At 38.5% G+C, this 21,158-nt stretch overlaps 1 protein-coding gene across 2 annotated transcripts; it reads right to left on the bottom strand.

Annotated features, from left to right (window-relative positions):
• Positions 1–86: 86 nt before the first annotated feature.
• On the bottom strand, positions 87–20,812 carry cenpu (centromere protein U). 2 transcript variants are annotated; one of them, XM_056472988.1, is made up of 12 exons: positions 20,647–20,812; positions 18,979–19,084; positions 18,601–18,793; positions 18,435–18,519; positions 16,782–16,898; positions 13,731–13,827; positions 10,585–10,681; positions 10,419–10,497; positions 9,777–9,824; positions 959–1,020; positions 637–793; positions 91–339 (listed from the first exon to the last, which is right to left on the bottom strand). In XM_056472988.1, exons 1-12 carry the CDS (start codon positions 20,692–20,694, stop codon positions 220–222), a joined length of 1,209 nt encoding a protein of 402 aa, XP_056328963.1. In that variant the 5' UTR covers positions 20,695–20,812; the 3' UTR covers positions 91–219. The 2 variants fall into 2 exon arrangements, with proteins under 2 accessions (XP_056328965.1, XP_056328963.1); XM_056472990.1 differs by lacking the exon at positions 9,777–9,824 and having other exon boundaries at positions 87–339.
• Between the last annotated feature and the right edge of the window lie 346 nt (positions 20,813–21,158).

Raw genomic sequence — 21,158 nt, forward strand, 5'->3', positions numbered from 1 at the left:
CTGAGGTGTACGTCACGTATTGCTCAGATTAAAAATGATTCATCACTTATAAATGATTACATGCTAAATTAATAGCAGTTATTAATAATTATTGTGTTTGCAACTGGACGAATGTACATAAATAATTATAATGAATTTCCAAAAATAAAACAGTGTGATGCACGGTCGCATTAAGCAGTTGTTTTATTTGAGTTGAGTAGGTGAACAGTGTGATGCTTATTAATTTTCCGTTGCACCCAAGACCTGCTGCAGATGGTCATTGACAGTCTTTAGCTGATGCTCTGCTCCCATGATACACCTGGCTTCCATCAGCATGGCAGGCATACAGGATGTTCCAAACTGTCAGACGAAAGGAGGAAATCATTAGAGAAAGAAACAGAGAAATATTTTTAAGTATGTTGGAGTTGGGTTATAACTAAACTGTGCAGGGCTGTGGCTCTCCAGGAACTGAGTTTGACACCCCTAGGGAATTCCTAACAACTTAGACTCACTCATTCACCTGAGCAACTTATTAATTTCCAGTGAACTATCAGTCTGCTGGCATGAGAAAGACTTTGCTTCTACAATAAATTCATGAACGGAATTCAGGAGGAATGAGGTTCAACACTAAAAGATACCATCTGCAGACTTCCTCACCATTTCCAGCTCATCCGGATGAGTTGAGCGGTGCTTCAGGTATTTCCTGTTGAGCTCCTTTAAATTGGATAGCAAAGAGGATCCTTCAGTCAGAGCTTTGAATCTCTGCTCCATCTCATCCACATCCTTCTGAAGCTTCTGGAGCTGCGTTTTCCCCCTGAAAACACAAACCAACTTAAAATGCACAATTATAAATTAAACACCGTGAACATTTTTGCAGCTCTGGAGTATAAAAGAACAAAGAAAAGTTGTAGAATGAACAATAAGTCATCATAAGGGAGTCACCTGTAACAATCCCTCATGTTTACGTGTGTGTACTTACTTAATGAGCTCATTATTGGCTTCCACAAGTCTGGTCCTCTTCTGATTTATAGCTCTATTGATCTGAAAGAGAAAAATAAATATAGGGAAAATATTCAAACTAAAAAATTAGTGCAAAAATCAATCGCATCCAAAGTTTGTTTGGGCATCATTTATTATTTATGTACAGTGCTAATTGAGTTCTTAATTGAGTTTTTAAATTAATATTTTTATCTTTTTCTCAGTAAATATGGGTAATATACATTTGATGCAATTGAACAAAACAAATTTATTAAAGAGCCCATATTATGGGTTTTTGAAAATGCCCTTCCATCTAGTGTGTCACACAGCTCTAAGTGAAGTGAAATATCCAGCTAAGGCTTAAATCTGTAAGTGTACAGTGTTTAAAACTATTGATTCATCTATAAAAGAGTCGACTCATAGTGCTTCAAACGAGTCGTCTTGATAACGAGTCATTAGGTGTTTCGCGATGACGCAGCTACGAAACACAAGTAGTTGGGCGCACAAACCCGGGAGATTTGAAACCTGCGGCCCCGCCCACTAACAGAAAAAAAGTCACACACACACACAGAGACACACACAGACACTGGTCGAATGAAGTCACGCTGTGCAGATGGATATTATGGACAGTCTAATCAAAGATGAAACATCAGCAATATAGCCCAGCCTTGAGCAGTTCTGAGTGCTTCTGAAAACTATCTGCTTTCAAAGAAGACTTCATCAGTTTGTTAAAGGAAGGATCAGTATAGACTGTCAGAACATGGATCAGTGCATCATGGATCAGTTTCTACCCCCATTTCACCAGTGTAAGTACGTGCGATTAAAACTGTTGCCTCGTTTACTCTATCTTGCACATGATGTATTTAGTTGTGTTTTGTTACTTGTAACTGCGTGTGCTGTATCAGGTTAACTCTTTATATTCTCATATCGCGTGTAAAGCCACGTTGAAAACGCGACGCGTGCCGCTTTGATTACGGATCGTCAGCTGTTTACACACATGCAACGGACAAGTTTCAAAATATTTCAGCTCAATATTATTGTCTCCTCGTGTGTGTAACGCACGGGTATTCGCGGATATAACTGAGCGCCGCTCCTCTATGGACGCGCCGGCCCTGTGTGTGTGTGTGTCTGTGTCTCCTCGTGTGTGTAACGCACGGGTTTTCGAGGATATAACTGAGCGCCGCGCCCTCTCTATTCAGCCGCTCCTTTATGGACGCTCCGGCCCTCTGTGTGTGTGTGTGTGTGTCTCCTCGTGTGTGTAACGCACGGGTTTTCGCGGATATAACTGAGCGCCGCGCCGCGACCTCTCTATTCAGCCGCTCCTTTATGGACGCGCCGGCCCTCTGTGTGTGTGTGTCTCCTCGTGTGTGTAACTGTCACGGATTGGCCAGGCTCTTCCACCAACATCACGCACCGAGCACCTTCACCTGAGTATTAACCACGCACAGCTGCACCCAATCACTCCCATTCACTATATAAGCACACACCTCACTTCACTCATTGTCCGGTCTCGTTCCTACGAAGCGGACTCTGAGTGAACCACTTCCTAGGTTTCACTCCCCTACGATCTCAGCAATTATACTTAACTTTACTCTGTTTCCTTCTAGTCTGTCCAGTGTTCCCGGTGTCCTGTCAGCGTTGTGTGTCTCGTCAGTCTGTCTTCCCCGCAAGTCCTCTGGTGTGTGCATTCGGTCATCCTTCAGTGTTTGTCATCCCACCTTCCGCAGAGGATCATCAGTTCCACTAAACTCCGTTCATCTCTCCATCACTATTCATTTATACTCAACTGTTGGAATAAACATTGTTTATACTCACTCCCCTTGTTTGTCCGTCTGCTTCCGTAACAGAAGACCGGACCTAAAACTACCAACAGCATGAGCACTCACGATCCCCTTCAGGAGTTGGTGGATTCATTGAAGAGAGTGCTACTACCATCGGCTCCACTTCCCGAAGCACCACCAGCACCGAGCACTTCTTCACCGTCCACCCACTCATCCAGTCCCATGGCTCGACCAGCGCCCTACTCTGGCGGGGCGGAGGAGTGCAATGGATTTCTCCTACAATGTTCTCTGGTATTCACTATGCAACCCGAGTTATACCCTACAGATCGGTCCAAAATCGCTTTCATCATCTCCCTTCTCTCTGGGTCGGCTCTTCGGTGGGCTGAAACCATCTGGCAACAGCCTGGGCCGGTAACAAATTCCATTCAGTCATTCACCCAGTACTTCAAGGAGGTTTTTGGTCGCGCGGATGCTGAAGTAGCAGCTGGAGAACAGTTATACCATCTCAAACAGGGAGCCATGTCCACTCAGGATTATGCTCTCAGGTTCCGAACTCTGGCTGCTGCTAGCGGCTGGAATGAGCGATCTCTCCTCACAACCTACCGGCTCGGACTAGAGCCCAGCCTCCGGTTACAGCTGGCCGCCCTCGACGATACGATGGGATTGGAGAAGTTCATCCAACACTCTCTGCGCTGTTCCGATCGTCTGAGGGTCTACCAGCATGATCCTCCACCAGTATCCCAAGCACTCCTCCGTTCGCCAGAGCCAGCCGTCCCTCCAGAACCAGAAACCATGATCATCGAATCTGGTAGACTCACGATCACCGAGCGACAGAGGAGGCTGACCCGGGGTCTGTGCATGTACTGTGGCGCCAAAGGACATGTCAGGCTGGACTGTCCCATTCGTCCCGCACGCTCTGTGGTGAGTTTGTTCAGTTCTCCTATTGAAAAGATGCATCCTCTCACCACTAATGTCCAGTTAACTACCCCTTCTGTCTCAGTTCAGTCACAGCCCTCATCGACTCCGGGTCAGCAGGAAATTTCATCTCGCACGCCCTCTGTCGCCGACTCCAGCTTAACACCGAAGCCTCGACGCACGTCTACCAGATTCAGCCCATAACCAAAGATATCCATTCTCAGGCACGTATCCATCGAAAATGTGAACCCGTCAATCTCCAAGTAGAACTACTCCACAAAGAGGAGATTCAATTTCTGGTTCTGGAGGGTGCATCGATGGATATCATCTTAGGGCGCCCGTGGCTGGTGAAGCACGATCCCATCCTCTCTTGGGGCACAGGAGAAATTAAGACATGGGGAGAAGAATGCAGATCCAGCTGTTTTCCCGATCTACCCTTACAAATTCGAAGACCCCTTACCGTCTACGTCACGTCTGTCGAAAGTCCAGTCGAGAAAATATCCATTCAGATCCCGAAGATCTACTCCTCATACGAGGATGTATTTTGCCCCAAGAGAGCTTCCCAGCTACCTCCACATCGGCCATGGGACTGCGCCATAGACCTGCTTCCAGATGCTCCTATGCCCAGAGGTAGGATCTACCCGTTGTCCCTTCCGGAGACCAAGGCAATGGAGGAGTACATCCATGAGGCTCTGAGTCAGGGGTATATCCGTCCATCCACGTCACCTGCTGCCTCAAGTTTCTTCTTCGTGGCTAAGAAGGATGGAGGGCTGCGGCCATGTATCGATTACAGAATCCTAAATCAAGGTACAGTCAAGTTCCGGTATCCCCTTCCTCTCGTCCCTGCGGCCCTGGAACAACTCAGATCCGCCAAAATTTTCACCAAGTTGGACCTCCGCAGCGCCTATAACCTGGTGAGAATACGTGAGGGGGACGAGTGGAAGACTGGGTTTGTGACCCCTACTGGACACTACGAGTACCTGGTCATGCCCTATGGTCTGGTTAACGCCCCCTCCGTATTCCAAAACTTCGTCCACGAAGTCCTCCGGGAGTTCCTCCATCTCTTCGTCATTGTATACATAGATGATATCCTGATTTACTCCCGGAGTGAGGCCGAACATCGCCACCACGTTGCGGAGGTCCTGAAAACCCTCAGGAAACACCGCCTGTACCTCAAGGCTGAAAAATGCTCCTTCCATTCACCATCTGTTCAGTTCTTGGGGTACATCATCGATCAAAGAGGGGTTCGTATGGACGAGGGGAAGGTCACTTCCGTCATCTCCTGGCCCGAACCAAAAACCATAAAGGAACTCCAACGTTTCCTAGGATTTTCTAATTTCTACCGACGTTTCATCCAGAATTACAGTCTCATCACCGCTCCGCTCACCAACCTGTTGAAAAATAAACCCAAAGCACTACCCTGGCCTCCCGAAGCCGCCGCAGCCTTCCAAAACCTAAAAGAATCCTTCACTCAAGCCCCACTGCTGACTCATCCTGATCCTGACTTGCCGTTTGTGGTCGAAGTGGATGCATCGACCACCGGAGTGGGAGCCATCCTGTCCCAGTACCACGGTACTCCTTCATTACTCCATCCATGTGCCTATTTCTCCCGGAAGCTCAGCCCGGCGGAAAGGAACTATGACATCGGAAATCGAGAACTTCTGGCCATCAAGCTCGCCCTGGAGGAGTGGCGACACTGGTTGGAAGGGGCCAAACATTCGTTCCAGGTGATCACAGATCATAAAAATCTCCAATACCTAAAAGATGCTAAAAGACTCTGTCCTCGTCAGGCCCGTTGGTCATTGTTCTTCTCCAGATTTCAGTTCTCTATCTCATATCGACCAGGTTCAAAGAATATCCGAGCAGACGCACTTTCCAGAATTCACGACCAGCATGAAATTATTGAGACACCGGCCAAGATCCTTCCCGATCAGATCACTATCTGTCCCATCCAATGGTCCGCTCCTACAGTAATCGCCACTCCAGAATCCAGAACTCCGCCGGGCTGTCCCCCCAATCGACGCTTCATCCCTGAAAACCAACGGGTAGATCTCATTCATTCCAGCCATACATCTCTGGGCACAGGACATCCTGGGGCCAACAACACCCTCTCGCTGCTATCCCAACGCTTTTGGTGGCCGAACATGGCGAGGGATGTGAGAAGATACGTCCAAGGCTGCAGAGAATGCGCTATGTCGAAGAGTCCTCGCTATCTACCTGCTGGTAAACTCCATCCCTTGCCCATCCCAAACCGCCCCTGGTCACACCTAGGAGTTGACTTCATGACAGACCTCCCATTGTCTGAAGGTAACACCTGCATTCTAGTCATCATAGATCGATTCTCTAAATTCTGTCGTTTGATTCCTTTGAAAGGTCTACCCACAGCCCTAGAGACCGCCGAAAACCTGTTCAACCACGTCTTTCGAAATTTTGGGTTACCAGAAGATATAGTCTCGGACCGAGGACCCCAATTTATCTCCAGACTATGGAGAGCATTCTTCAGACTCCTAGGTGTGACCGTAAGCCTCTCGTCTGGCTATCACCCCCAAACCAACGGCCAGACAGAGAGGAAAATTCAGGAAGTGGGGCGGTTCCTCCGGACCTTCTGTCACGGTCACCAAAACTCCTGGAGCCAGTTTCTGGGCTGGGCGGAATACGCCCAGAATTCCCTGCGGCAACCTACCACCGGACTCACGCCATTCCAGTGCATCCTAGGGTTCCAACCTCCACTCTTCCCCTGGGATGGCGCACCATCTGATGTCCCCGCAGTGGATTACTGGTTCCGGGAGAGCGAGAGAGTCTGGGACGATGCTCATCACCATCTCCAGAGGGCAGTACGCAGAACAAAGGAGGTATCTGATAAGAGGAGGATTCCAGGCCCCATCTATACTCCAGGACAAAAGGTCTGGCTCTCCACCAGAGATATCCGTTTGCGACTGCCCTCCCGAAAATTAAGTCCCAGATTTGTTGGTCCCTTCACCATTCTGGAACAGGTCAACCCCGTCACATAAAAATTACAGTTACCACCACAGTACAGAATCCACCCCACATTCCATGTGTCCCTTCTAAAACCCTTTCACGATCCTCTGATTCCCTCCACAGAGCCTGGCCATGAAGAGGAACCTCCTCCCCCCCTGATGTTAGAAGAAGGGGCCATCTACCAAGTCAAGGACATCCTACGGTCCCGGCGTCGTGGTGGTCAACTAGAATACCTCGTCGACTGGGAAGGATACGGTCCAGAGGAGAGGTCATGGGTCTCCAGATCCAATATACTAGATCCCGTACTTATGGAAGAGTTCCACTCCAATCACCCAGAATTTCCAGCACCTCGAGGACGAGGTAGACCACCACGACGTCGGAGGTTCAGGCCCTCAGGAGCGGGCCCTGGGGAGGGGGGTAATGTCACGGATTGGCCAGGCTCTTCCACCAACATCACGCACCGAGCACCTTCACCTGAGTATTAACCACGCACAGCTGCACCCAATCACTCCCATTCACTATATAAGCACACACCTCACTTCACTTATTGTCCGGTCTCGTTCCTACGAAGCGGACTCTGAGTGAACCACTTCCTAGGTTTCACTCCCCTACGATCTCAGCAATTATACTTAACTTTACTCTGTTTCCTTCTAGTCTGTCCAGTGTTCCCGGTGTCCTGTCAGCGTTGTGTGTCTCGTCAGTCTGTCTTCCCCGCAAGTCCTCTGGTGTGTGCATTCGGTCATCCTTCAGTGTTTGTCATCCCACCTTCCGCAGAGGATCATCAGTTCCACTAAACTCCGTTCATCTCTCCATCACTATTCATTTATACTCAACTGTTGGAATAAACATTGTTTATACTCACTCCCCTTGTTTGTCCGTCTGCTTCCGTAACAGTAACGCACGGGTTTTCGCGGATATAACTGAGCGCCGCGCCCTCTCTATTCAGCCGGTCCTCTATGGACGCGCAGGCCCTGTGTGTGTGTGTGTGTGTGTGTGTGTGTGTGTGTGTGAAAAGAGCAAGAAGACTGTGACCTCCTCGGCAGTTCTTGGACTTTTTGCTCAATAAAATAGTTAGTCGTCAGTATTTTCTAGTCCATCGTCTGTGTTTACATTCACCCACTGGCAGAAAATCCACTATGAAGCGTGTATGCACTGTGACTACTTTTATATTGTAGATTAGCAGCTGGGCATTTCACTCTGTCTGGCGCTGAAGCCTTGTCCGTGTCGACCAATCGCAGCAGGCTGTCATCGGTCCAATCAGCGAAGATTAGCTTCGCGCTGAGGAGGGGTTTGGGAACAAATGAATCGCTGAACGATTCATATGGGAGTCGCTGGGATAATTAGGTAAAAATAATGCAGATTATAAGACCATCAAAGTGTTTTTTTGACCTTGCATGCATATTAGACTGTTGTTGGAGACCCTTACAACCTAAATATGACCCTATTTCATGTATAATATGGGCTCTTTAAACAGATACACTTATTAAAATAGTAATTTAGTCACTGAACATCTCTAGAAATGGAAATACATTTAAATTCATGCAAAAAAAATGATATATATTTTTTATTTCTCTTGATTTTTGAAAATTCATTCATTTTCTTTTCGGCTCAGTCCCTTTATTAATCAGGGGTCGCCACAGCGAAATGAACCGCCAACTTATCCAGCATATGTTTTACGCAGAGGACTCCCTTCCAGCTGCAATCCATCACTGGGAAAAACCCATACACTTCCATTCACACACATACACTACAGACAATTTAGTTTATTCAATTCACCTATAGTGCATGTCTTTGAACTTGTGGGGGAAACCGGAGGACCGGGAGGAAACTCACGCGAACGCAAGGAGAACATGCAAACTCCGCACAGAAATGCCAACTTACCCAGCCGAGGCTCGAACCAGCGATATTCTTGCTGTAAGGCGAGAGTGCTACCCACTGCGCCACCGTGCTGCCCAATTTTTGAAAGTGTCATTTTATTTGGCTTGAGTACTGACTGAACTAATATAGTATAATATTGTATAGCTTCCTATTAAAAATATAAATGAAAAAAATTGATTTGTCAGGCTTGTACTTATATATGCTGAGCACTGTGTGTATATATATATATATATATATATATATATATATATATATATATATATATATATATATATATATATATATATATATATATATATATATATATATATAATTATTAGCCCCGTTTATTTTATTTCCCAATTTCTGTTTAACGGAGAGAAGATTTTTTTAACACATAGTAATTATAATAGTTTTAATAACTCATTTCTAATAACTGATTTATTTTATCTTTGCCATGATGACAGTAAATAATATTTGACTTGATATTTTTCAAGACACTTCTATACAGCTTAAAGTGACATTTAAAGCCTTAACTAGGTAAGTTAGTTTAATTAGGCAAGTTACTGTATAAGGATGGTTTGTTCTGTAGACTACTGAAAAAAATAGCTTGAAGGGGCTAATAATTGTGACCTTAAAATAGTCATTAAAAAATAAAAACTGATTTTATTCTAGCCCAAAATAAAACAAACAAGACTTTCTCCAGAAGAAAAAATATTATCAGACATACTGTGAAAAAAATTCTTGCTCTGTTAAACATAATTTGGGAAATATTTGAAAAAGAAAAATTCAAAGGGGGGGGGCGAATAATTATGACTTCAACTGTATAGACACACACGCACACACACACGCACACACACACACACACACACACATATATATATATATATTATGTCAAAACAAACTTTTATTTTGGATGCGATTTATCTTTGCCCAGCACTTAAAAATAATACAAATAATTTCTTGTCAAAAATTTGAAGAAAAAAAAAAAAAAAGAAAGAAAAAGATAATAATAATAATAATTATTATTATTATTATTATAAATAAAAAGAATAAAATAAAATAAATAATATAAATATATTTTTTCTTTTGCTTTCAAAAAGGCTACATTTATTTAATCAAAAATAATATTACTGTTAATATTTTCAATTATTTAAAACTATGTTTTCTATTTGAATGCATTATAAAATGTATACATTATTGTAACATGTTAATTGTTGCATTACTAAAGTCTTCATCGTCACGTGACATTAAACAATTAGTGCATGCTGGCTAAATGAGTGTTACCTTGTTATTTTCTCTTTGCACATTCTTGAGTTCCTTTGTCGCTGTGATCTATAAATATATAGATAAATTTATACATAAAGTTGAAGTCAGAATAATTAGCCTCCTGTATATTTTTCCCCAATTTCTGTTTATAGAATCACATTTCTAAACATAATAGTTTTAATAACTTATCTCTAATAACTGATTTATTTTATCTTTGCCATGATGACAGTACATAATATTTGACTAGATATTTTTCAAGACACTTCTATACAGCTTAAAGTGACATTTAAAGGCTTAACTAGGTTAATTAGGGTAACTAGGCAGGTTAGGGTAATTAGGCAAGTTATTGTATAATGATGGTTTGTTCTGTCAGCAATCCAAGTATTGCTTAAAGGGGCGAATAATATTAACCTTAAAATGTTTTTTAAAAGATTAAAAACTGCTTTTATTCTAGCCGAAATAAAACAAATAAGACTTTCTCAAGAAGATAAAATATTATCAGACATACTGTAAAAATTTCCTTGCTCTGCTAAACATAATTTGGGAAATATTTAAAAAAGAAATTCACAGGAGGGCTAATAATTGTGACTTCAACTGTATATATTTTTAATGAGCAGCATGTGCATTTATTTCAGTAAAAACAAATGAAAAACAGCCTACTATTTCTGTGAGCTGCTCCTCAAATGAGCGACTGAAAGCCTCAACGGAGCGTCTGACTGGATCAGAGTTTAATGTCTGCCTGCAGGAATCAGAGAAACACACAGCTGAGCATTTGACTTCTGTTGATGATAAAAACACTGGAGTTGATTTCCTCCATCACACGTACTTGTACTCCGTGACAAACTCCTGGAAAGCGTCGAGCACCACGTCTAGGTCAATAGGATTTCTCAAATCTCTGGGCTTTTTGGAAGGGCCAGCTCTGTCTAGGGAAGGAAGATTCACATTTATGCATTTGGCCAACATTTTGAAAATCTTACAATGATACAAGTGTGTTTGTTACACAAAGCAGTTCATTTTCAGGGGTCTCCAAACATACACCACCAAACGAAAACACTTTATTCATTATATACACTTTATCATTCATTCATTTTCTTTTTGGCTGAGTCCCTTTATTAATATGGAGTCACCAAAGCAGAATGAACCGCCAACTTATCCAGCATATGTTTTACACAGCGGATGCCATTCCAGCTGCAACCCATTACTGGGAAACACCCATACACACTCATTCACACACATACACTACGGCCAATTCTAGCTTACCCAATTCACCTGTACTACATGTCTTTGGACTTGTGGGGGAAACCGGAGCACGGTTGGGCTCCGGTTTCCGTGAAACCCTCCGATTGTTCAAGCCTCAGCTGGGCCAATTGGCATATCTGTCTGGAGTTTGCAAGTTCTTCCTGTGTTGGCGTGGGTTTCCTTGGGGTGCTCCGGTTTCACCCACAATCCAAACACATGCGCTATAGGTGAATTGAATAACCTAAATTGAATTACCTAAAAGTGTATGTGTATGAATGAATGTGTATGGGTGTTTCCCAGTTCGGCTAGCTGGAAGGGCATCTGCTGCGTAAAATATATGTTGGATAAGTTGGCGGTTCACTGATTAAAAAAGGGACCCCTCATTAATAAAGGGACTAAGCTGAAGGAAAATGAATATATATGTATGTATGAATGAATGCATGCATATATATTAAGGTTTTATTGAATTAACGCAATTAATTAATGCCGACAATTATTTTATCGCACAATAACGCAGCTGATTTTTGTTTTTAATGTTTTGAAACTTCGCTTTTCACAGTCTCTAAATCCACATACTGGGAAACCATGGGTCAGAAAAGGTTGGACATTTCTTAACCAATGAAAACATTTTGGGCAGGCCCCAAATGTGTGTGTGTGTGTGTATGTATGCATGTATGTATATGTATATGTATATATATGTGTATATATATATATATATATATATATATATATATATATATATATATATATATATATATATATATATATGCTTTAGGCACGTATACACCATCAACAAATAGTTTTGTTTGAAATCATCCAAATCCCAGCATTCAGAAATAACAGTTTGTTGGCAAAAGCTGCTAAACGCCACTTGCCTTTGACAGCAAAAACGCTATATCCTAAGAACCAATCAGGAGGCGCGAATCGAATCATATGTTTACAATGTAGCAGCGCACTGATACGCCGGCTTTTAAGAGGAGACTGTTTTATTCCGCTTTTGATTTTAAAAGACGGAGTTTGATGAACTGGATGAGCCTGTCTGGCTGTGAAAACGTCCCTTACCTCAAAAATCTGTGCATTATAAGAAACAGAAATAACAATGTACAGTCAGAAGTGTAGCATGCATTCATACCGTTTGTTTGCGCTACTTTGAATGAGTCTGATTTACTATGCATTAAACGGCAACTACATTTCACAAAAAAGACAGAGTTAAGATGCCGTTCTTTTATCCCACATGGATGCTATGAGCATAAACAAGAGACAAAGACCTTGAGTATGAAGAGAATGAATGAATGACAGCTCTTAAAATTGTCTAAGAGACATCCCTTTTTTTGCCCAGTAGGTCTCCCTTGTGTTTTATTTGCTAATTTAAGCTATTTTTAAAAGATAAATATAATGTATAAAACTATACATTAATGTATGACTTCATAATACCCAAACGTCTGATAAGCTTTTTATATTAGTGGACAATGCACAGATATTGATGTTTCACAACGTTTTTACACTACATTATTTGAATCTACCAAGCTTAGCTTACAAGGTTTACAATGTTCTACTTACATTAAATCTAAATCCCAAATACCAGAAATTACAACAGATCATTAAGATTTAATTAATGTCAGATTTAATGTTGATTAATGCACTTACTTGACAGATTTCATTCATTCATTCATTCTCCTTCTTTTCCCTGGTTTATCACAGCGGAATGAACAGCCACTTACTGGATGGATGTATTTTTAATTTTAGGCGGTTAGTGTGATGTGTTTTATGTTTGCTAAAATAATTTCTAATTGCATTTTTAGTGATTTTCAACCAATTACTGTCTTGACCCAATCGGTGGATTTAGAGGGTTTTTGCAAGAAAAAGCACTGGTGGATTTAGCTGACGCAAAAGAAATTTTACATTGTTAAAAACCAAAGAATGTGTATTTTATTTACTAGATAACCTTATCATTACATATAAATTCAAACTTCTAAACTTAATCAGGAGCCTAATAGAAAATGCTCATATACAAGAAACGAGGTCAGATGGATTTAGAGGGTTTTGAAAGATATACATATATACATCATACAATGTCAAGTTAACCCTTTAAATTTAATAGTTATTAAAACAATTGTTTAAAAAACCTGTTAAACAGCACTTCTGAAAAAAATAATAATAATATTAATAATAATATCCATAAATTTAAATTGTACTAATTTTTTTGTTTTAAAACGTACATTGCACTCAATGTACACATTTTATTAATTGATACTTTACTGATGTGTATTCATCTATTTTAATCAAATGTTCTGTAATGTTGAGATTCACCTCTGCGTTGTTTGTTTCTTTGGTCCGAGGAAAATTTAAGGAATTTTTATTAATAGCATATACAGAAAATGAATGCAATTTTGTTATTTAATTAACAGCATATACAAAAAACAAACGGAAAAAAAATTATTAACAGTTTATGCAAAAAAACTATTGCAAAAAACATTTATTAACGTCATATACAGAAAATAAAAGCAAAAAACTATTTTATTAACGTCATATACAGAAAATGAAGGCAATTATTCCTTTAATTAATAGTATATGCAGAAAATGAATGCAATTTTGTTTATTAACGGCATATAGAAAAATTCATGCAAAAACTATTTATATTAACGACATATACAGAAAATGAATCCGCTAAATTTTTTATAACAGCGTATCCAGAAAATAAGAAACAATAATAAAAGATGATTTGTTTATTACCTGATGATGATGAAGATTTTCTTTTCTGTTTGTGGCCGCTCAGCCGCAGACTGGAAGATCGTCTTTTTGTCCCTTTAGAGTTTCCTTTGCCTGGATTCTGAAAAAAAAAATACTAACCTGAGATGAAGTGCTATACATTTTATATATTGTCTATGCATATACTATACGTATTTATATTGAACATTTTCATTGTGGGTTTTTCAGTTTGGTTTGCATGTGTGTTGAACTAATACAGTGTTGTTTTATTTGCCACAATTAGATTCAGATGCTAATGTAAAAATTAACATACAATTAGCTAATAGCAGGGGAATTTAATAATTGGCCTGTTATAACTGTAGCCTTATTATTGCAGCAAGCAAGTAATAGGGTTCCTTAAAGTTTGCAGCACTAGCTGAGATAAACAAGTCACACTTTAATTTAATGTACAATTCACACTACTAACCAAATATTAACCGAATTTTAGCTTAATAAACTACTAACCAAATATTAACCGAATTTTAGCTTAATAAACTACTAACCAAATATTAACCGAATTTTAGCTTAATAAACTACTAACCAAATATTAACCGAATTTTAGCTTAATAAACTACTAACCAAATATTAACCGAATTTTAGCTTCATAAACTACTAACCAAATATTAACCGAATTTTAGCTTAATAAACTACTAACCAAATATTAATCGAATTTTAGCTTAATAAACTACTTACCAAATATTAACCGAATTTTAGCTTAATAAACTACTAACCAAATATTAACCGAATTTTAGCTTAATAAACTACTAACCAAATATTAACCGAATTTTAGCTTAATAAACTACTTACCAAATATTAACCGAATTTTAGCTTAATAAACTACTAATTAGCTGCTTATTAATAGTTAGTTAGCTAGTAGCAAATATTAACCAAATTTTAGCTTAATAAACTACTAACCAAATATTAACCCGAATCTTAGCTTAATAAACTACTAATTAGCTGCTTATTAATAGTTAGTTAGCTAGTAGTTTGGTTTAGGTATTAGAGAAGTGCTACTATACAGTTAATGTCTTAATAATAGGCAGGTAATAAGCCAGTAGTAAATGGTGTTAATTAAACTGAAGTGTTACAGAATATTTTAATTATAACTGAATTGATATAAAGCTATGATGTTCAATAAACCACAGATGCAAATTAAGATTACGTTTTTTTAAATATAAAATTTCAGCTTTTGCCATTAAAAAGACGTTTTAGGCAACCTCAAGTAAAGAAGAATGTGTATCAAATGTAATTTGTGCATCACTGCCTATAGAATTTAAAAAATATAAATTATTGACCTTATTCTAAAATGCGAAAGTGCGCCTGTTTTCACGATTGTTTTAGAACTTCCGATTAGGTCCCCTATGGGAGAAATGACTAGGAATAATAAACGGCAGAAAACGGTCAAACTACTTGCTCTCAAAACAAATGTTTGCATTACTATACAGACCAAGTAGAATAATATAATAAGAAAATATCAGTTTGCAACATCAAGCAGCGTAACGAGCAGTTTTTAACGTCTAAAAATGAATGGAAGTGAATGAGAACGGAATGTCTCGAGCCAAAAAGATTCAAATGGCTGCGCCCGCTGGTCGGCAAAGAATAAGGTGAATAGACAATGTGATTTATGTGATGATATCGAATGTGTTCGTGTTGCCTGTTTCTGTCATGTGAACACTGATGTGGTTGTGTGGGGAAGCCAGGGGCGTTGCTAGACATAAAGCTCTACACCCCCCCCAAAAATTTTTTAAATATATATATATATATATATATTTTTTTTTTTATTTTTTTTTTTTAAATATTCACTATAAATAAAAGTACTATTGTTATTATTATTCTAAATCATCTTAAATGTAACTGGAAAACAGTGTTTAGACACAACTGGAGTAATATGCTAAGATCATTTAAGAAATCTTTTGCATAAATATTAATTTAATTTGAATGAAAATCTTTAGACAATTCAATAAAATACAAAGATGTTGTTTTATAGAATTATCTGTTGTCTTAGACTTGACACATGGCAGAGAATTAGGTTTATTAAGTCTGTACCTCCCTGACTCCTCATCCCTCCTTTTTGCTTCATACAAAAAAATCTATCAGGAGGCATGCTTAGTAAGATCACCATCATATTGTTTAAACTTTAGTTTTGTTGACTAGCTAAACAAAAAAGGCTGTTACGCCAGTTTTACAACGCATGAGCGGCGCGTGACAACCAAGTAGCCTGCTTTTTTGGCGCGCATGTTAACTACCCGGACTCGCACCGACAGAATAGCAGCGCGTGCGAGAGGCACGCTGGTTCTCTGCGCACACGCAGAGATGCGTCAGTTTGCTTCTTGATTAAACACATTGCTTTCACCAGCGTTGGTTTGGTTGCGCATAGAGAATAACGTCTTTATTTTGGAATTACCACTCTTAATAAATACACTTGCATATGAAGTAAATCATATCTCAATGCATTTACTGGGGCACTGGAGATTGTTACTGGGGCACGTGCCCCAGAAAATTGTGTCTAGCGACGTCCCTGGGGGAAGCCAAAGATTAATTTCCACTTGTGGACAATAAAGAAAGTAAAGTCTTACCTTTTTTTTCTATAACAAAAGCCAACCAAAACCAAACCACTTTAGAACAGAGGAACTGAATGAACCTTTATATTTCAGGTTTCACAAAATTAAATGTAAGACTTTTTAAGACCATTATGAATGAAATTTCAGACTTATCCAGGGCTAAACACTTAGGATTTTTCTAAAGGCCTGGTTGGTCCATCAAAAAAAGTAAACAAATGTTACTGTAAGGAAGATAATTAAGCCATATTGGTCAATAGAGTTATAAATAGAGTTTTTTTAAGTTTTCTTGAGATCGATTGTTTACACGGACATTCGAAATCGATTCGATTTAGACCTGTTTAAAATGATTTATGACCTACAAGACAATATTTCAGTGAATTTAATCCTTTTTAATGCTTAAAAGACCCTGCAGAATTCGCGTACTGTTAATGTTAACCCCTTGGTTATTACTGTTAAATGCATAAATGAGACGTACAAAGCTTTCATCCTCATCTGTCAGGTCCTCAGAGGATAAAGAAGGTCTGCGCTGATTCTGAGTCGCTCTTGGGGTTGGAGAGGTTTCTTTTGGTGACCTTTGAACTTTTCCTGCTTTCTACAAAATAGAAACATACATTGCGAATAAATTCCTTTCTGTGTCTAACATATACACTCAAAAATATGCTGTTTGAGCAAAATACTTATTTAAAACAAGCTGAGACAACACAATTCTTGAAGTGAAGAACAACTTCATTGTTTTATGTTCAATCTATAACTAATAAGTTAACTTAATTCCTTCACAAATCGACTGTGTGGAACCAAGCATTTCTACAGTGCACATTTAACAGAAAAAGGGGAAAATATATAAATAATAAATATATATATATATATATATATATATATATATATATATATATATATATATAAGATGTGTATATATGATAAATATATATATGATATATAATGTGTGATAGCAGTGTGAAATTCTGCAATAGCAGCACTCGTACAGCTTCTTCAACCCTCTGTATTACTTCATCCACATAGAGTAACAGCAGATCAATAAACACTACAGTTTGACAAATATTGCAGCTCGTGGACAACATAATGTACTTTTGAGGCTTTTTAGTCAAGAATGTAATTGTTTAGATTGCAATTATGCAGTTTATTAATAAGGATAGTGCCTATTTCAAAATATTTATAATTTATGAGAGACAGCGTGTTCGGTGTCCATTAGCCAAAGACGGTTGACGTTGTCTATCCACAAGATGGCGCCAAGACCGCATAATAAGCCCTTGCTTAGAAGATTAAAACTGCGTGTTTTCTAACTACATCTGATCAAATCATTATTAAACTGGTAAGTGATATTCTAAGTCGATCTCTCTCTTTTGTATAAATTGCAACTATGTAGTTTATTTATAAGGGCACTGCCTATTTTAATACAGTTACTTTCCTATCATGGTTCTCAACAGTGTTATTCAGAGACCTCACCCCCAAACGCAACAAAGAAATACTGTAGACTATAACACCGTGAGAAGATGTCTCTGTAGACAGAGGGCATTTAATCATCACATGTCTCATTACGCTTTATATATACGCTTGAGAATCATTCAAACACTAGCTCTAAAGTGACATTGGTGAATTAGTACTGCTGTTTTGACATCAGCTGTAGATGTGAATGAATGGCGGAAGAAAGTACTTCCTAATACAAAAAGGTTTTTAGACTCTCCATGTCCTGTGGCCTTTTGTCAATGCAAGGCTCCCACCAGAGCTGATATACAACAATATGGCACTGCTACTTGTGTGATATTGCTCATATATATATATCTTTAAAAAATAAATAAATGAAATATTATATATATATATATATATATATATATATATATATATATATATATATATATATAATTTTATTTATTTATTTTTTTTTTAAATCAAGAAAAGGAAAAAAGGGAAAATCAATACATTAAAATGATTTAATTAATTAGGCAATGCTATCCTACAACAAAAGACACTTTAACATAAAAAGGTGACTTTATTCATTCGGAATAAAAATTTAACCAGTAAAAGTACCAATTTTCTGTGCCAGTTCTTTGAGATTAAAAAACAAACAATAAACAATAATAATCCCTGTGGCTCCTGATGATTCACTCACCTTGGACGGTGAGCTTGCAGGGATTGATGCTCTTTTCTTTTCTGCACCTTCTGATGTGGTTGCCATCGTTTTGCTTTTAACTTTTCTGTAAGAACAGATATCTCTCATGTTATTCCGGTGATTGTGATGGCAAACCAAAATGTGTTTTCACAAAATCCCATTTTACCCAACAGATTTAGCTGCTTGATTTACTGGCTCCTGGTTCTCCTTTGACGCAGTGTTACTATTCACCGCTTTAGAAGCCGTTTGAGCATTTTTCTTAGTTCGCGGTTGACCTGTCTTTTGTGGAGCGGACCTTTGGTTGTGTTCTGGTCCAGGACTGGGGTCTTCCTCCAGAGCTGTGCTGTGAAGAGGATTCCCTGAAAATCAAGAAATAACAAGAATGGCTGATTGACCTTGAACTAAAAACATTAAAAGTCATTGGTAATTTATAGCCTTTCTCCTCCTAAAGTGTACATCGCCAGACTTACAGGTTGCCACTTCAGTACCGAATCAAGGTTAAAACTTTACCCCAATCACCAGACTTAATAGAGGTTTACAATACCATGAGGAGAATACTGCTCTCCTTGAAAGAAACTGGCTTTCTCTATGGATGAAATATCCAGCGGCTGAGGAGAATCTGCAGTGCCCACATTGTTCTGTTTTGCACTCTAAGAAAGGACAGAAATTAATATAAAATTCATCAGATTTATTTTAAAAGTACACATCACGACCAGTGGTGGAAAAAGTCCTGAAAAATCATTCATTCATTTTCTTTTCGGCTTAGCCCCTTTATTAATCCAGGGTCGCCACAGCGGAATGAACCGCCAACTTATCCAGCTCATGTTTTACGCAGCGGATGCCCTTCCAGCTGCAACCCATCTCTGGTATGAAAAATCATACTTAAGTAAAAGTACCATCACTTGCCTAAAAATGTAGTGCAAGTAGAGTAAACGTATCTGTGAATATTACTCAAAGTATGAGTAAAAAGTAGACCTTTTAAAAGTACTCAAGAGTAGTGAGTACAGTATAACGCTGTAAAAAACTGATGAATTTACATGTCATTTGTAGATGTGTGTAAACGTAACATTCTGTAGTGCACTTAGTTATTGCCCAGCAGGCTCACAACGCCATAAGACGTTAAATATTAGGTTAGATTTAAGTTAAAATTCAATGTCTAGCCAGCGTCTAAGGAAAACCTTATTTTGATGTCCAATACCGACGTCAAATGGTGTTGATATTTGGTTGATGTTATGCCGTTAGAAAGTGACCAAAATCAAACGTTGAGGCAACATTTTAAGCCAATCTCATATTGACGTCAAATACTGATATTTATTTATCAGGTATCTGATAGACGTCGTAGTGGTACCGTCCACACAACGATTTTGCTGGATTGACACTGATTTTTCTAATCCCCATAGACAAGAAAATATAAAGTAGTGACTGCAGGTTGAAGGAAAGTGAAGTGAAGTAAAAGTACCCATGCAGCAATAAAAATGTACTCAAGGGAAAGTAAAAGTGCACATTTTTAAAACTACTTAGTAAATTACAATTCCTGAGAAAAACTATTCAATTACAATAATTTGTTGGTATGTGTTTTTTGTTACTTTCCACCACTGATCACGACATGTACATCATGTATATATAAATAAAATACACATTATGAATTTGTGCCATATTTATATATTACTTATAGTGCCACACATAGGACAAATGAGTACTTCATTATATTTATACTGCTGAAATTGTAAACAATAACACGAGGAAAACATTTTCAGATAATTAATAGAAATTACAAGTCAGAAACAGGTTTAAAAAACGATTACAAATTTACATCTAACGTTACGACGATCACAGATTAATAAATAGCAAATTCACTACATAATATATATATATATATATATATATATATTATATATATATATATATATATATATATATATATATATATATATATATATATATACACTTGAATTTGACAGAATAAACTAATAAACTTAAATTTGACAGAAATTTAAAAAGAATAACAATAATCTGACAAAGAAAGGTTAAATAAATGAGTATTTTAAAAGCTTTTTATTCTAAAAAAGACTTCTGAAGTACATTTTATATCCTAAACTGAAGGTTTTATATCATATTAACTCTAATTATTGTTCGGGATTGAAATAAAAATAGTGATTTCAAAACATTCTGAGAAACTAATAAACAGCCGATACAAAAAATAATCAATGACCTGCAACTCCCGCTGCACAGCCTTCAGTGTTTTCGCCATCCTACTCATATTCGCATTAAATAATTTTTAAGTAAGTACTCATAACATAGTGTGCAATATCATGCAAAAACAAAACGATAATCAAGAAAAGATCACCACTGTCTCAAGCCTGACGGCGCAACAATGTTTTTACCGCGAATGTTTGAGCGCATGGACTGTACCAATTCACAAAAGGGTGGGACTGAGCAACATTGGGTGTACAACATTAAATCTGTGTGTTTATATGCACGTAGGAGCGAGGTATTACTATTTGTTTGAATATATAATTAATTACATAGTAGGTTCGCAAAAATATTTAACTTCTCGTCAATCATTTTTTCAACAGACTAAAATACACGTTTTAGATTAAACCCCTTCGTTCGCAAAACGAACCCGTTTCTTTGAACGTCGCTCTAGGAGAGGCAACATGTCATTTCCTTCTTGATTGCCCTCTGCTGTTCTGGCGCCTTCAGTGACGCCATTGTCTGAAACGT

This window comes from Danio aesculapii, chromosome 14 (genome assembly GCF_903798145.1).
Source record: "Danio aesculapii chromosome 14, fDanAes4.1, whole genome shotgun sequence".
Lineage (NCBI taxonomy): Eukaryota > Metazoa > Chordata > Actinopteri > Cypriniformes > Danionidae > Danio > Danio aesculapii.

What these genes read in the sequence shown, in the direction of transcription:
- cenpu (XM_056472988.1), bottom strand. Translation starts at nt 20,694, where the DNA reads ATGAGTAGGATGGCGAAAACACTGAAGGCTGTGCAGCGGGAGTTGCAG. An exon ending in CTGTGCAGCGGGAGTTGCAG is followed by an intron (nt 19,085 to 20,646) that starts GTCATTGATTAT and finishes GTCCTTTCTTAG; the next exon opens with AGTGCAAAACAGAACAATGT. An exon ending in ATCCGGATGAGCTGGAAATG is followed by an intron (nt 340 to 636) that starts GTGAGGAAGTCT and finishes TTCGTCTGACAG; the next exon opens with TTTGGAACATCCTGTATGCC.